At 40.4% G+C, this 18,042-nt stretch overlaps 2 protein-coding genes across 2 annotated transcripts in view; one reads left to right on the forward strand and one right to left on the reverse strand.

The window, feature by feature from the left end:
- The first annotated feature begins 209 nt into the window (after positions 1-209).
- LOC119655463 (guanine nucleotide-binding protein subunit beta-like protein 1) lies at positions 210-1,612 on the forward strand. The gene is made up of 2 exons (XM_038061363.1): positions 210-562; positions 622-1,612. The coding sequence occupies exons 1-2, from the start codon at positions 425-427 to the stop codon at positions 1,432-1,434; spliced, it is 951 nt and encodes a 316-aa protein (XP_037917291.1). The 5' UTR covers positions 210-424; the 3' UTR covers positions 1,435-1,612.
- A 4,228-nt stretch (positions 1,613-5,840) lies between these two features.
- Positions 5,841-18,042, reverse strand: part of LOC119655144 (sine oculis-binding protein homolog) — a 211,410-nt gene continuing 199,208 nt past the window's right edge. The window contains exon 3 of the mRNA XM_038060883.1: positions 5,841-7,281. Within this exon, the coding sequence (XP_037916811.1) occupies positions 5,861-7,281 (1,421 nt within the window). The 3' untranslated portion in view covers positions 5,841-5,860. The remainder of the gene's footprint in view (positions 7,282-18,042) is intronic.

Consider the following 18,042-nt stretch of genomic DNA (forward strand, 5'->3'; position numbering starts at 1 on the left):
TTGCTGTCAGACCGATATAAACGTTTGCATACGAAGTTGATTTTCCGTTTCCGCTGGCAACTGGCGTAGAGCTTCCGAATTTTGCGGTTATCGTTGAGTTAGGGTAAACCTTTCAGGTGAAAGCCGTCTACGCCTCCTAGCGCCATCAGTTAGCACTTTTGCAATTCGATAGCTGCATCCTAAACCTTCACTACATTGCTTCTTGTGCCATCTGCTTGTGAGGTCGGGTGACAATCAGAGCAGATAATGACAGCTAACCTGACACTCTTGAATCCAAGTGAGTCGTCAGGCATTTAATTGTGGTCTCGCATTTCCCTTATCTGAAGTCTGATAACGCTGAGAAGTATTTGGGTAAATATTTCGGCAGATGAACGTACATCGACTGCGGATCATTTTACGAAGTCTGTAGATTTGATGCTAAGCCATGGCCGTGCTCCCTCCCGACCCCGTTTTCAATATCCGTGCTCCTGATATGGGGCCCGTGCATTCGTTGTGCTTTCACCAGGACGAAAGACTTTTGGCCGGCACCGAAAATGGGACCGTTCACCTGTGGGACTTGCAAGTAGGAGTGTGCGTTGCTTAAGAATAGTATTACTGACAACGTGTCAATGATTTCCATAGACTAACCGCTCGGCGCACCAGCTGCACGTCGGATCAAAGGCCATAATATCCTTGAGTAGCACCGACGAGGTGCTGGTTACGCAAGAAAAAGGAGGAATTACAAAATTGTGGGCGCTTACAAACTCGGGGTACGACACACGGACAACGATTATTACAAACCATCCAGCGTTTTGTAGAAACGAACTTATACAGGATCGTGGATTGGTAGTGTGCCCGAAGGGTGAGAACGAGGTGTCGGTGTTTTCCTTAGGCGGCGGTGAAGAAGCCCTCAAGCTGTCGACGACAGGTCCCACTCAACTGGGCTCAGTCTCTTGTCTAAAATCTGCTGACATCAACGGACAACTGTACATAATGACAGGATACGAATCCGGCGATTTATTAACGTGGGACTTGAGAGTATGCAAGCCTATCAATCAGGAGCACTTGGCAGACGACTGCCTGATGGCGGTCGACTATGATCCTTATACAAATCGAGGAGTTTGTGCAGGCCCCACGGATAAAATTGCTGTGTTCGCCTACCAGAAACCGACTATGGAAATATCCAAAAAGTTTGATATCACAATAAAGAACGCGGGGATAAACTGCTTGAAGATTCGTGCCGACCAGAAAGTGTTCGCTTCAGCAGGCTGGGACGGGCGCATACGAGTGTTTTCTTGGAAAAGTCTGCGGCCATTGGCTGTCCTTACGGAGCACAAACAGGGCGGTGTAATGGATTTGGCTTACTCGAACGGGAAGGTGAGCATGTGGAATGCACCCATTATGGCAGCTGCAGGCATGGATTGCCAGATCACTCTTTGGGACTTATACAATTAATGCAACTAGTGCTAACGAGAAATTGCATTACTTGTTATTTATTTACCAAGTTAAGTTACGATTAGCTGTAATTTTAAAATTGATTTTGCTTCTCGTTCCGAAGAGTTGTTTCTGTGTTCTCGGACTCTAGGTTGATAGTTTTCTATTTTCGTACAGAAATACAGTCGTTTTCGGTTAACAAGGGTTTCATTGCATAAATCCACCCGCTCCATTTCTTCAATTTGGGAGGAAACCCGATTTTTCTGCTTAAATCATGAGGTCATCTTAGGTGGACCATAGAGTGATCAACAATAATATCTTTGCACTGCCATTTTGGAGGAGAGTGCGAATTTCCCCGTGTGTATTATGGGAGTAAGCAGGAAAGACGCAGCTCACCTGATTGCATGTGAATTTCTTATTACTTCTACGTTGTCATCTCGATGTGTCCAAACAGGACCAGACACCGGATTGAAAAGAAATCGTTTAGTACTTACATTCGATGACTCCAAGCGCCCCAAGTGCTTTCGAGATCTGCCTGTCGTCCGACAGTAGGATGAAGCATGACATCCGGTGAAGTTCTACATCGAAATGGCTAGCCACCGCAACATGCAAATAGGCCGCACTTTCAAAACCGACAGGCTCTGCATTATTCTGGAAATCCGAGACATGGATGGGTTGTGTTATGTCATCGCCATACTGCAACTTATTGGATTACTGTATATCTTCCCATGTGGTCATAGTCCATCGCGAGGACACAGAGCAATCCAATAAAATGTGACCGGTTATTAAACTTATCGGTATCTTCATGTTCATGTTGTATGTATGGATTTTAGACCGGTCATAGTTCCTTCGTAGATTCTCCTTGATCCATAGGTTTATTGTATACATCTCCATAATAGTGGAATGTTGGCCTAGAAATTGTGAGATATCGCGCCTCGACCTCACAATGGTGATTGTAGAGGATCGGGGCATGGTCCTCTATAGGCCAATGCAGACCGCCGTAACTTTGTGTGCATTTGCGCGTGCCTGGCAGAAGGGCTCTTACCAGTTTGCATACCGGAGAGCTTGTTCTGGATAACTTAACCAAACTTCCCCCAGCCGAACCTCCTTATATCTCTCAAAGGGTCGGAGACCTCTGCGGTGAGATCTAGACTAAAAAGTGTGATCTGAGAAGGGTCCTTGGACGGACATTCCCCACTCTAAGAATTCCATTGCCGGTTAGTAGTGGACCCCCTCCCAGCTTTACAGTTCTCTGAATTGGGAAAACGGAAGGTTGATGTACTGCCACTGTTACATACCGATAGATTTGTGTTAATAATAAAATCAAAGAATGACTCACCTCTTTCATTGATTTCCGAGCTGCCGCAAAGCGTATGCCATACTTTGGCCTCGCAGTCTATCAACAGGTTGGCCTCTTTGCTGCTATAGTGGATGTCAGATGCAACAGTTCTTCTGGTGGAGCTGATCGGTATTGTGCCATGAACGCCGAGGCAATATGCACCTTCTCCCCTCCCGCTGACTCCAGTTGAATCATGACTAGGTCGCTGGAACTCAGGCGCAAACACAGAAAAGCGTACAGACTCTTCCCCGCAAGAGTACATGCTCTAGTTTTGAGCCGATTAGCGTCTCCTGTACTGGAGAAAAATTCTAATATTTGCTTCGGAGCCCATTGATAGCTTGGTCACTTCTGTTTTAGTGCGATGTCGATATCTTCCCCTAGGAGGAACACCAGCAGTTGAGCTGAGGCATGATCTACTTGCGTAGAGGGTTCGTCAGTCTCCGTCGCAAAATGGATCTCCATCTCCTCCAGCAGCTCGTTGAAGGCATCGACTGAATCCAGGTAGTCGTTCGGCTTCACGGAGCGGAACCCTTTCACCTTTGTGTTCCTGACTCCGAACTGTACTTAGTAGTCTGCCTTTTCCAATGCCTCCAGGCACCCTCCGTTCATACGGAGTAGAAAAGTTTGGCTGTTCACCTCCTTAATAACTACTCAGTCGTCCATGGGTATCCTGGGTTTTAGAAAGCGCGGGGATTGGACGAGCTGGTCCCTATCCAAGCAGATCTTCGGCAACCAGTTTCGAGCGACCGTTCACCATCTCTCTTAGCCAGTTTCTGATGACCGACCCCGATGTCGACGATTTCGGGTTAGAAATACGACTGCAGTGGATTTCGAACTGGAAACCACTAGTCCGTCTGCAGCCTCGCTCCGGTAGGTCCCTACAGTTGGTTTCAGCACAGCGGTGGTATCGCTGGCGTCGACTGTACTGCCCTCCACGACTTCTTTCCCTTGGCTTGATACTAGCAGCTCTTCCTCCGAAGAGCCTGGCATCATCATTTGCTCTATTGTCTGTTTTTTGTATTTTTCTTTTGTCGAGTCCCACGTATAGTCCGGGAAGAATGTCCACCCGGAGTAAGCTCCCCATTGACCACGTAGCCTTCGGCGTATACTGCTTCACTTTGGCTTGAGTGCCTGTTAGCACCTTCTCCAGTGCAGGGAAAACAATCCCCGGGCCGTTGCTTTAGCTCATCCGCCCGCCAGACACGCTTGCCCCTAATACTTGACCAGCAGTTAAACAGATTCTCGTCACTCTCGGCCCTTGCGAACACGTTTTCCAGCGGTCGGCCCAATGAGGTCTTGTGGGGATTTACCGAATTTGCAACCTTAACCTGAAGCATAACCAGACCAGGCGGCCAGTGATCCCAAACTTTCCCAGAGCATTGTTTTTTGTGATTAAATTGATAATTCTGCTATGCCTATATGCCACAGACGCAAACATCGAAGTCGAACTGAAAGCTGCACGCTGGATGTCTCGCCTCCTCCTTTGACACGAGGTCAATTGAAGCAATATATCTTGCAGGGCAAGGGTTGTGCTTTTTATGCCACCTATAAGGCAGAGGCAAATAAATCTCTAAAACGATAACAATTTGCCACTGTCCCACTTTCGACCAATAGTTCATACAGCTTCCTCTTTTTGACGCAGAGATTAACCTTGTTAAGATTTATCGTGAGGCTCTCTGTTCACAGCACCTTTCTACTAGACTCAAATGTTATTGTTACAGCTTTGATATTGTTCACAGGACTTTTTCCGATGTAAATGCTTTGATATCAGCGTTTCCTTGGGAATAATACCCCACTCCGTTTAGTGAGACAACAAGGCTGTCTATTGCAAGGTCTCACAGTAGAGGTAATAAGACTCCTCCTGTAAATGACGGCGTAAAGAGTCTCACCATATAGACGTGCTTGGGCTGCCTGCCTTTTAGCAACGATTATGACTATACGGCAGCTGAAACTATAAATCCAAGGAAAGTATTGTCGAAAGCGCCCGCTATTCATCAGGGACACGGTAGCCATCTCTTTATTGTGTTTTGCGGTTTTAATATTCGATACCACCTAATATAGTGATGTCTTACAAAGTTTACCCAATTGATAACCACACTGGCTTCGATGCCGGGGAAGTAAATCAGCTTTTGCCTCCATATTCCTCAACCTTTATCCTAGTGTCTTAACAAGGAAGCAGGTAATATGTACTTATTAGCTTTTGGTCTGGATTAAACTTTGCCCTGACTTTCTTAAAACCTGCCTTTGAGTCGTTGATATTGAGTTATATAAAAACTATCCGCTGATTTCTATCTCTATGTGGTGTGGATGACCATACTTCTGCCACCACTAATTCAAATGCGTCAAACTAAGGAGAGGTTTCAGACTACAATTTGTCGCCCGTGCAAAACGTTATGTTGACTTAAAAATGAATAAGCTATCTGAAGAAATACGTTACGTGATGCCTTTTTACTATAAAAAAGGTGAAAACGCCGCAAAAACATTGCGAGAAGTGAATGGTGAGAATGCTGTGAGGGAACGCAGGAGTGATTTGCTCGATCCTGTTCTAGAAATTTGGACTCCGAAGGTGCATACTCTGGTCAACCAGGGTAGGCGTTCTTTCTGCACTGCAATGGAATCCGCTATTCGAGGCCGACTTACAATTGGGTTCCTAGAAACATGTTTAGATGGCTGAAGCAACAAATGCATAACTACAAATTCAGCACATCAAATGCTTCTTATCCATAATAATATGATGTAAAACTTTTCGTTTCAACCAGTGATATCAATAGAAAGTGAAATCACAGTAGATATGGCCAGTTCGTGCACCATCTAGTAAATACAAATTTGCAAACTGGGCGACTAGAGCGCTTTCAATGGGCTTTCTTTCAACATGGCATATCATTTTCTTTCTTATTAAAAAAACATTTTCCATCCGAATTCGATTCTGTACATGCTGGGCGTTCGGTGACACTTCAATGTTCCTATCTTTATTCTTATAAAAACGCATTCTCTTCAGTGAAAGACATTTTATTATTACAGCTCTATATTAAAACTTATACGTAAATTAAATAATAAATAGACTGCGGACTTACAGATAATGAAAAAAAGCATTTGGCAGATCTTTGCCTACTTTCTAGACTTATTTTTGTCGTCAAATTCTTTGGATGCTTTTACATAATCACAATCAATGACCCTTTTACGCTTCCTTAGTGGTCTACTACTCTCAGATTCTCGGGGCGGGTTCATTATTGCGCGTTTCGAATTGAGCCTTGTTATCTTCAGTTTGGGCAGAGTGTCTTTGTCACCGATATCGTCTGAGTTATGGTTTTCTAAACTGTGGAGCGAGTCATCTTTCGAAGTGGATGATTTTTCAACGTCATCAGGTTCGGGAGGAAGTGGTTTGGATTTGGAACAGTCTAAGGGCTCGACGTACTCTTCTTGTTCGTGGGAGCTTGTTTCTGTTTCCCCCTTTTGCGAAGGCATAGCACCATTTTTTCGAGATTCAGCTGCCTTGATGAAATCTGTTATAGGTAATGGTACGGGAATCGGAATTGGAAGAGGAACTATGATTGGATACGGAACCATCACAGTAACAGGAGGAGGTGTCGTTCCAAAAGCCGAAAACAAGCTTGCAAAATCCGCTCCAGGTATTGGAAGTATCTGAGATTGTGAGTTAAGCCCCAATAGACGAGGATGTGGGTGATTGTTGAGGAACGGCTGGTTAACATTAAATGCACCAGGGGTTAGGCCCGAGAAAAAGGGAGAACTAAGTCCAACCCTAGGAGGAAGCGTACTGTCTATTGGAGAAACAGGTGGGATGTTCATCCGCAGATCTTGTACATTGGTGAAAGTGCAGGGTTTTGCAGCGCTGCTTTGATTATTATTCACATTTTCAACCCCTACTTTCGGGATGCTACTGTTACAATTACTTATACCGCCGCCGCCACTACCACTACCATTATGACCAGCACTGTTGTGACCTATATTCAATCGGGTAAAACGCTTTTTACGATTATGTTTTGGTGACTGCCTTGTGCTCTCCATCAGTTGGGTTCTGGAAAGAAGTTTTGAAGGTGGTGCCACCGAGATCACTGGCTTATGCACTAACTGTTGTGACATTGAATTCTTCTGGGTTGGTGTTGACGATCTAGAAACATCCGAATGTTCTGGCGTTGCTGAGCGGCTGCGGCAATTTTTCAACCATAAATCAGGCGTAATAAGAGCACCAGTCGTATCCACCCCTTTATCTTTTAAATGCGGATTCATGTCTAAATGAGCTTGTGTCTCCTTACAGAATATCTGCATCTTGTACTGATTTAAGCATTTGTCTGAACAAAATTGTAATTGCGAAGCTCCATCCTGGAAATCCACATAACTGACCGCATGACGTACATGACGACACCAATCACATGTTTTTGCACGCTTGAAGGAAGCCCGACGGCTTTGAGCGAAGCAAGATTCTGAACAGTAACGGGGTCCTTCAGGTGTTGCTAAAAAATCTGGTGAGTTTTGTGGTACTAAGCGCTTACACCATCCGCAAAGAGTCTCTGAAAAAAAACGGAAACGTTTAGTTGTATAAAAAGTAAAAATACGTATTTGAAAATCTGAGGCTCGCCTGATAGATAATTGATTCGTACCATGGCTGAAGCTTGTTTTCAAAAATGAGTAAATCAACACAAGTTGCTAAGGATAAGAGTGCTCACACGACATTTTTTTCAAAAATTAAATAAATTTCTAACAATAATCCAAAAGTTTTAATGTACTTATAATTGAAATTTATTTTTATTATTAAAACAAACAAGTCGGGAAACCCGAAGCTAGACGCTTTTATCTGGAAAGCAATGCATTTGCAGTTAACCTCATACGCTTCACACAAGGAATTCAATATTATAAGCAAATGTGAAGAAGGTAATCTACAGCAAATACAAACAAGTCGGGAAACCGGAAGCTGGACGCTTCAGGTATAAAAGATTTTGTGTATTTCTTTTATAAGGACATTGAGCGTGCATCTGTCCCATATATGCATATATTTTGTGAGAATATCAACATTTAAGTGATATTGGCATTCAATGTGTTGAATTTGCAAAGAAGCGACAACTTTAACCTATTATAACTTTGTTAGTAATGGTGCGATTTCCACCAAACTTGGCAAGATCATGCTCTGTGTCTACCCTACATTGTTGTGGTACCAGAACAAACTTAACGGGGGTTTTCAGCCAACTACTAAAAATTATAATAATATGCTGTTATTAACTTTATTTAAACAGATATCGGTATGAAGGATATTTCGGAGCCTAGGCACCATACAGTGGTAGCCTCTTGATTTTTTTTTCAGATTTTTCGGTTGTATAGTTTATGAGAATGGGTTCGTTAAAGAAATGATCACTTTCGACCCCCCTCACTCCTCACATTTCCAACAAATTTCAAAACTAACACCGGAAAGTACTAATCGAGACTTTTCATCTGATACCCCACATGACTATATTTGGCAGTGTAAATTACACTGCCCTTTTGCATGTATTGCAAGTGTACCCCAATATTTGAACCACTAAGTTTTCAATTTAATTACAATTTGAAAGTACATAACTAAGTGGATTTACATTTTTTTATAATTATATTTGTCAAGAATTGAAAATTTGCTGAGTTAGAAGCTAAATTGTTGACGAAATTTTATAATATTATTTATAAAGAGAAAGGAAAACCTGTGCAAACATTTAAGTTTATAAAATTAATTATAATTGAATTGAGTTGATTTTGCTCTAAACCCCCTGCAAAGAGTCAGTCCTCCCGATTATTTAGAGTTTCCCCCATTATGTTTGAAGCGGAACGGAGTGAACATTTAGGTTGGCGTTCCCCGTTCATCCAGCGCGCGTTACTTTTCTTTGTGATGTTTCCTCCCTTATTAGGACGTTTGCCAGTTTATCTCCTTTTGGATTGAACTTTTCGGTGGTATCAACCCACCTCGACACTTCACTCTATTAGAGCAGTTTACCCCGAGTGGGTTTAGTTTTCTGACTATCGAGTCCAGGAACATGATAAAATCTCTGTATCCTGACCAAATTTCGTGTCAATCGGGCTTGACTGAAAGAATTCAGAAGTTGAAAGCTTTAATGACTAAAGGTGAAACTTTTATATTTTATGTGAATTCCGTACATTCTAAAACGTGTATGGCGTTATCATTTTGTCAATACCACAACAAAGTGAGCTCATATTAATGGCGGTCTTAGGGAATCACTTTTTTTAGTTTTTTAATCATTTATATATCAATATCATTACTCGAGACAGACATATGTATGTATTTATATGTATATGCTAATGAAGCTTTCGGTTAGTGTGTACGATCATACAGTTCAGTCCGGACGGCGGCCACGTGGCATTTCAGATCTAAGGAGGAGCAGAATCTTTGGAGCTTTTAGAACTGACTGACTGAATCAAAAAAAAAATTCCATCAAGTTTAATTTTACCGACCGACGTTAGTCGGACGGATAACATATTTTTTTATATTTCTCCAGACATGGAAATAACATCCTCAGGACAACAAGCATCAACAGAGAATCAAGAAGACCTCCGCCAAAAGGGCGAAGACCAAGGACCCTTCTGACGAAGAGAGGGGCCCGAGCCCCGGAGACGAGACTCAAGCAGACCTGCTTAAAATCATTACTATGATGAAGCAGGAGATTGCAGAACTTAGAACAGAAAGAGAGAAGCAGCGCAGAAGGGAAAACCAACAGCAAACGTAGCACCCGATCGAAATGGATGACATCGTAGGATGTGCGTCTGCTTTCGCCGAGCTAATAATTGTCGAAAGCATCAGCAACGAAGCGGCAACATCGGACGAGGGCGAGGATCAGTTTAACTTCGTGACAAGACGAAAACCGAAAAAGTTAAGATTAGCACCAAAAATGTGAAGATTTCGGAAAGCACTCCGCAGGTTAATCTCAACCCAAACCCCCGCCCAGAAACCAAAAAAACTGAAAATACCGGTAATTACCGGTTACTCCCTAAACTTACCTCAATTGCTAAGGTCCATTAAGTCCTCATCGAGAAACCGATGCTGCGGAAATTCTTGCGGAGCTCAAAGCAGAAAATCCGGAACTAAAGATTAGGTCAGCGGTCAACTTCCTGACCAAACGGGCAAAACTCTCCATAAGGAGAATCCTACGCTCCCAATTAAGTCACAATCGGGACTATTCATCGTGACCTTCGAGCCCTCTCAAGAGCTCAACCATGCCTTCAAGGTGGAATACATACTTCACCAGAAGGTTACACTCTAAAAGATCCGGCCGCTAGGTCAGGCCCAGAATTTTGGGCACGTAGCTCAAAATTGCACAATCATACATCGATGCATCAGATGCACAAAAAAACACCCATGTGGCGACTACCCACGCCCCACTCTGAAGAAGCGAGTAATGACCACAATTAGGTCTTTCGCCCACACTAACTGGGATAAATTCAAGGCTGAGTTAGCACCAAAACTCAACTTGAAAAAGCTCGCAACTGATCGTAATTTTTCCAACAAAGAAATCAACGAGGCTATTTGCTTGGCGTCTGACGCCATTGATACTGCTACACGCAGGAACTCTAAGCTAATAAAAGTCGATGAGTTTGAGTTCAATTCTCTTCCACATGAGATAATGCTTTACTTCAAATTGAAATAATAAAAACTTGTTGTTTCTTTTTCGTTGGTGTGGGTATTTATTCTTGCAAATACCGATATTTCGGGAACCGCTTGTTCCCTTCATCAGAACGTTAATCCTTGGTATGGTGGTGACATTCCGTAGTAAGGAATTGACCCGCAAACTTGCAGACATCAAGCCTGGTGGTGATATGTTTCAACATATTAACAGGCTGACGGGGAACACGAATCCCGAAACTTGGTTATAACGCAGAACAAGGTGCGAATCTCTAGTGACGCTGACAAAGCGGAATTCGTTGAGCGACAGCTCAATGCAACACCCAGAAACAGAACGGCTCATACTTCGATTTTCAGCTAAGAACCCCTCCAACAAGCCTACCAATTCGAGCAAATTTCTGGGTTTATCACAATTCACAGTTCGTACCCATAACCTTAACGGTATAAAGCCAGCTGGGCCAGACGGAGTTACGAATTCCGTCTTGGAAAACCTTCCGGTAACCTCCAGTAAGTTCCTACTTGCAGTTTGTAACAACTGCATAATAATGGCTACTTCCCATCCACTTAGAAAATAACCAAAATTATAGCCATTCGAAAAAGAGGTGCCTTCTACGAACGTGGGAACTTCAGACCCGTTTCACTTTTATCTAACTTAGAGAAACTTTTTGAGAGAGCATGGACAGTCGCACTAGTCCAGCACTGCAATCTCAACAACATAATTCCAGGTTCGGATTCCGTACCAAACACAGAACACAGTGCGCGCTGAACTACCTCCACGATACTGTGGCTAGCAGACGTAATGTCAACAAGAAACCTACGGCAGCCTGTGCTCTAGACTTAGAAAAGGCCTTTGACTCCGTGTGGGTAAACAGACTTATCTGTAAACTAATTAAGTACGAATTCCCAATCCCGATAATCAGAATTGCCATCAGTTTCCTCGAGAATAGACACTTTTACATAAATGTTGGAAATGAAATTTCCGATATCTCGCCGGTAACTTCTGGAGTACCGCAGGGATCCATTTCCGTCCCATTCTGTACAACATTTCCACAGCTAACGTCCCCTCCTCCGAGGTCGGTACAGAGCTAATGCAATATGCCGACGATACACTCGTTTACTCCTCAAACTTTCGACTCGAAAAGGTAGTTAGCGAAATAGAGGAATACTTGGTTGACCTCTGCTACTACTACCATAGCTGGAGTATTAAAATTAATTCAGCCAAGACACAAGTCTGCATTTTCAGGAGGAAATCTAGATACTTGGGATCTAAATCCATCCATAGAAAGGCTAAACGTCTGACTCTGGAAATCGGGAATGTTACAGTGAAAGAATCAAAATCGATCGAATATCTTGGAATCAATTTCAATTCCTAGGATTTAATGATCATCTGAAACCCATTATTGGCAAGGCAAATGGTGTATTGGGTAGGATCTACTCTCTTCTTCGTAAGAAAGTGGGTCTAAGCCAAAGCACCAGACCTCACTTCCAATAAACTCGAAAACCATCCAAACTCAAAAATAAGGAGGCTGTATAAGCAGGGAAAAACAATCCCACTAGCGACGTTCCTTAGGTAGTGCCGGATACTTAACTCTGACTTAAAAACTATAATCCTGTCCGAAATTACATTGATGCGGACTTATGGCTCCACAATTCTCAAAAAAAAAGAAATATAATCCTGTCCCTTTTCGACACACCTTACCTGGTAGGAATACAAAGAGTTCAAGCACTATATGATGTAAAATGCAATTGTAAATAGCAGGATTAAGCATTTGTATAAGTAGAAATAAGTTAGTAATAAGGTAGATGTAAGTAATTTAAACCTTCTCGCGTCATTAGTGCGGACGCAGTTTGTATATAGGCTAAGTAATGTTTAATTAAAAAAGAAAAGGATCGATGTAAAATTATAGATTTTCATACAATAAAGTATATACAGAGAATCGTAATAATTCTAAGCTAGCTAAGCTACTTGCAAGTAAAATATATTAGAAGTCACTATTTCGCAACTAAATGAATTACTACGTAGCACGTAATATAAATTATGTGAAAATATCCACTTTCAATTGATAATGACATTCAAAGTCTTGAATTTGCAAAGAAGCGACAACTTTGAACTATTATAACTTTGTTAGTAATAGTAGTAATAGTGGGAGGTACTTCGGAGCCTAGGCGCATGTAGTTGCATTCTCCTGATTTTTTCAGATTTTTGGATTGGGCAGTTTCTGAAAATAGGTCCGTTAAAGAAATTATCACTTTCAACCACCCGCACTGGAGACCGGCTTCGAAAAGTAATAACCGAGGCCTTTCATTTAATACCCCACATGACTACATTTGATAAAAAAGATACACACCCCCCTTTTGCATGTATGGGGATCCCTTTAAATTCTACGTACAATTATGTAACTCATCGTATGCATGAGCGTTCACAGTTCAAACCAAATTTGGTGTCAATCGCAGCAATCGTCTCCGAGAAAAATGCGTGTGGCAGACAGACGGACAGACATACAGATAGTAAATCGATTTTGATAGTGTTTATGATAGACATGTGCGTACCTGGTTACCAGCGGTTCTAAATTGACGTACATAACACATTGTGTAAATGTTTATTGACAAGAAATGGATATTCAGTGTTCACAGACTAGACAAGGTAATATTGATATGAAACGTCAAATTGCTGATGACCTCACTAGGACCGATATAATGTGTAGTGAAATTTAATAAACATCTTGTATCTCTGGAACTATTATGACTAAAGGAAAGCTATGAATTAAAATTTGTAGGTAACGTAGGTAAGTTTCAGAGATATTCGATTTCGAAATTCCAATTTGGTAATATGATCACAGATTTGTTAATATTGCGACCAAAAATGAAGTCATCACTAACATTTATTGTCATCAAATGTTGCATTCAACTACGAACAACAAAACATCTCTCTTTCAGAAATTCAGAGAAAAATTTGCAAAATTAATTGACAATAAAATCAATCGATTACGTTTATGATCAATAAAAAACATGAATACATAAAATTAATAAAAAGTCTAATAATTTCGAATGAATAGCACCTACTGATACGCATCTCCTTAAGGCTTTTGCAAGTGAGTACGAAAAAAGTCGAATAGCTAACTTAAATTTTTGCCTTCTAACATCTTTCACACTTAAATGTTCTTCTGTAATTTTAAAACAAATTGATAAATCACCTGTTTTCAAATTCGAAGCGTCTTTTACTGGCTGGGTATTTACGAATTTACCCTTTATGGGCAAGCCAGAATCAATGAAATGATTTCATAGTAATTTTATAAGATGCGGCACATCTTTAGTCTTGATAAGACTTGATTGTAATTTTCTTCTAGATATTGGATATGAATGCCACTAGCAACTGCTTTTGATTGAGCGTTGGCATTTTAAAACAAGTCGGAATACCGGAAGCTCGCGCTTCGGGTATAAAGGATTTATGTTCATCTTATGTAAGAAATTTCAACGCACATTTTTCTATCCGTATATAGCTACAAATCCAACCTATTCCTTCATTTTTTTCCAAACTACAAAACATACGTACATATTACAGCCACAGATATTATACTCACCCTAAACAAGCCTATTTCCGAATACTGTACATTTATATGCACGTCTATAAATTGATCGTACCCATATTTCCGATTTACTTCTTACATCTATCTGAATTAGGTACTACCCGCAAAGTTCATTAGCAGGCATATATTATATACCTACATACACACATGTCTGGTTGACAAATAACTAAAAAAACTAAAACAAAATAATCCTTTGAGACCCCATTCATAAGAACTCATTTCGTTGTGGTATTGACGAATTGATATGTGATGATGACGTCATGCAGGTTGTAGAGTGCACGAAATTCACAAAAAATTGGAAAGTTTCACCTCCTATAAGTTTGTTAATAATAGTTGGATTTTCTTCAAACTTGTTAAACTGTGCATTATGTTCTTCATTACACGCATGCAATTTTGTACTTCTGGGATGAACATAAGGGGGGTGCCGGGTAAATTTCTAAAATGTGGAAATATACTATTATTAAGTTTATTTGTGCAGATATCGGAACCGGATATATTTTGAGGCCTAGATTTCGTAGGGATGCACCACTGTGATTTTTTCATATTTTTCGGTTGGATAGGTTCTGAGAACGAGACCTGTTACACTTTTTGGGGGTCATATTTTGAGCCCTCACTTCCCTATATTTCACCCAATATCAAATATTGAACCAGTTTCGAAAAGTACTAATTAAACCTTTCATTTGATACCCCACATGACTACATTCTCTGAAAAATAGCGAGACTCTCTCAAAGCTGAAAAATAATTAGCGAGACTCTCTCAGTCGAAAAACTTCACAACTTTTTATAATTAGTTCTACTTCATTTAAATTCAAATGTCAAATCCACTTTTTAACTTCAATTATTTTTCTCGATAAATCAAGTCCTACTCCGCCACGGAGAACACCGGTGGTGGCAACTGTCAATCGAATTAACAACATTCGAAATAAATTTGTCGCTTTAATTACCCTGCTGCCGCAATTACTAACTCGGAACAATGTCGTGTTTTAATCGCCTTTTGCTTCGCAAAGCTTCTAGGAAGTATGCCTTCGAGCTTACAATAGTGTTGCATAAAATGTTTTAAACACACGAGCATGTTTGAAGTCGATCCTCCTACATTTTTTACCAAGATTTCTCCACTCTTCGCAAATTGTTTTATACTTCGGAAAACGAAGGAATCTCAAGGTTCTTCCTCTTTTGCCTTTATAATTATCACAACCATTTATCGCGCACCTCACCATTTTCAATTTTCCACAAAAATTTGTCTTGATAGAAACGTTAGAACCACAAATATTAACACTTCTCAATAGAATATTCGCAACGATTTTCAAACAGAAACGGACTACAATCACGACGCATCAATAAATTCAAATATGGCCAACTGGCCAAAAATGCATCCTAAAGGAACTACAAGCTAGCCATTCTTATAGGCAGATATACCTATATTATATTTGGAAGCAGATATACCTATAATTTATATTTAATATACCATTCAAATCTGTTGGTAATATATCACGGCTAAATCTCCCACGAGCCCGTAGTGGACGAAAAATGATCTTGTCGGAAAGGGACAGAGGTACTGTTCAGCGTTAATTGCTTCAGAAGAAGCAAACAATCTTCGAGAAGAGCAACAGAAGCTGCCGAAATCAACCGTTGCAATTTTCATGCGCGCAAAAGAATACAAAAGCCACGTTTGATTGAGATGCATAAGAAATTTCGGGTACCGTTTGCCCAAAAATATGAAAACTAGACAAAACGGGACTGGGACAGATGTATCCAAAATCAACTTGATTGGGCCTGATGAACCAAAACATGTACACTTGCCAGAATAACTAACACCTTAAACTTAAAATTTCAATATCCTGATTTTTGAGTCGAATTGGTCAATATAATCAGTAAAGATTTGTTGAGGAATGTACTTTTTTTATTATGTATTCAAAATTTCATTGTGTTTTAATTTCTTTTTAAATCAAAAAGAAACCAAACTATAGAAATTATTCATCAAGAAAAGTATTCGTACATTTGAAATATAATGGGAAAAGACATTTTATGATATCTTATAAATATTACTAGTAACTGGTGGGATATCTTTTGCGTTGGAGAACCTACGAAAGTCATTTCCGCATTAATCTGACTAATTTGGATTTGGATGTAAATTGAATTCCACAATATTTAAATAACTATTGGGATTCCATAAACGTGAATTTTCCAACCCCTGTGTAGCTGCTACATATCCCCAAACCATAACATCACCTCCTCTGTGCCTAACAGTTGGAACAAGATTTTCTTTATTAAGCGATGTTCCTTCCTCCGCCAACCTAACTTCTTTCCTTTTATTTCAAAGATACAGAACTTGCTTTCGTTGGGAAATGGGACCCGTTTTTAAGGTTTTGTGTGAACACAAAACTTTATCAAAATCGGTTTACTGTCTGTCTGTCTGTCCGTCATACGCATTTTTCTCGGAGACGGTTATAGCGATTGACACCAAGTTCGGTAGAAAGCTGGGAACTGTGAACGCTCACGTATACAGTGAGCTACATCCTTTTACGACGAATTTAACGGGTGTCCCCATACATGCAAAAGGGTGGGGGGTGTAAATTCTTTTTCATCAAATATAGTCATATGGGGTATCAAATTAAAGGTCTCGGTTAGTACTTTTCGAAGCCGGTCTTAGTTTTGATATTTATTGGAAAGGTCATTACTTTAAAGGGGCCATTCTCAGAAACTACCCAACGGAAAAATCTGAAAAAAACAGGATGGTGCCTGGACTCCGAAATACCTTCGATACTGATATCTGTACCAGCAAAGTTAATTTTTAGTAACTGGCTGCAAAACCCCCCTTAATTTCATGCTAGCACCATGAAATTTCGCAACAATATAGGGTATATCATAGAGCATGTTGCAAGTTTGGTGGAAATCCCACTATTACTAACAAATTCATTTTGCAATTTCAAAACTATGAATGTCAATATCTTCCGAAAGTAGAAAGTAGAATATAGGCATACATTACGTGCTACGTACTAAGAAATACGCAAAACCTTTCGTCCCTGAAGCGTCCAGCTTCCGGTTTCCCGACTTGTTATGTATTCATTAGCGAATTCAATGCTTTTCTTTCGGTTTATGTTGGATATGTACGGCTTTCTATATGTTACACAGCAATGATAATCGTCTTTGTTGAAGGATTCCCTTACATCCTCGCTAATTTTGGAAGCCGTAATTCTTGGTTTTTTTGTTCACTGATGACAAAATGAATCTTTTCTCCCGTTCGGTCAACTTAGATGGACGGCCGGACAAAATAGAACTGGTGGATTGAAAGTTTTTAATAACATACTGGATGAAGGAATGGCTACCGATAGTTTTCGAGATTTCATGTAAAGAGTTTCCTTTACTGCATAATCTTAGGACCAATCCTCGCTTATCAACACCAATTTCTTTTGTCTTAGGACTCATCACGATTTTCAACTCGGAACATAATATCACCGAGTCAAATCAACTCAATTCAAACCCATCTTGTACTGTTTTGTTACTCTATGCAACTTTGACACACATTTATGTTGCAAAATAAGTGTAGGTATCGCCGAAGTGAATATGTACGAATACTTTTCCTAGTAGCCAGGCGTCTTTATCCGGTGAAAAAAAAATATTATGAAGGTGCAGGACTTGGAAACCAAAAATAAAGTAAACATTCTGATAAATCGGTGGTACTAGATAAATAAACAAACTATTTTATTTATTTTTTTAAATAAACTTTAAAATTGAACATTTAAGTGTATGAATAGTTATTCTGGCAGCCCAAAACGTCAACATGAGACTGCGCATAATACCTACAATAAAATTTGGTGACGGAAAGTTTTTAATTTGGGTTTTTTTATGCAGAAGGTGTAGGTGCGTTGTATAGAATCAATGGAAATATGGACGCTAACATGTATATCAACATACCATAATTAAGTCGTCATATATGGCAAGGCCGCGAAAATGGAGTCGAAGTGTTGAAAGCACAATAATTTAACAGTACAACGACTCCAAATATCAAGCCGAACAAGTCGGAATACCGGAAGCTCGCGCTTCGGATATAAAGGTTTTGTGTTCATCTTATGTAAGAAACTTCAACG

This window comes from Hermetia illucens, chromosome 4, assembly GCF_905115235.1.
Source record: "Hermetia illucens chromosome 4, iHerIll2.2.curated.20191125, whole genome shotgun sequence".
Taxonomy (NCBI): domain Eukaryota; kingdom Metazoa; phylum Arthropoda; class Insecta; order Diptera; family Stratiomyidae; genus Hermetia; species Hermetia illucens.

Excerpts from the sequence above, each read along its gene's own strand:
- LOC119655463 (XM_038061363.1), top strand. The coding sequence starts at position 425 with ATGGCCGTGCTCCCTCCCGACCCCGTTTTCAATATCCGTGCTCCTGAT. Across the intron at positions 563-621 it reads TTCACCTGTGGGACTTGCAA|ACTAACCGCTCGGCGCACCA; the intron begins GTAGGAGTGTGC and ends TGATTTCCATAG.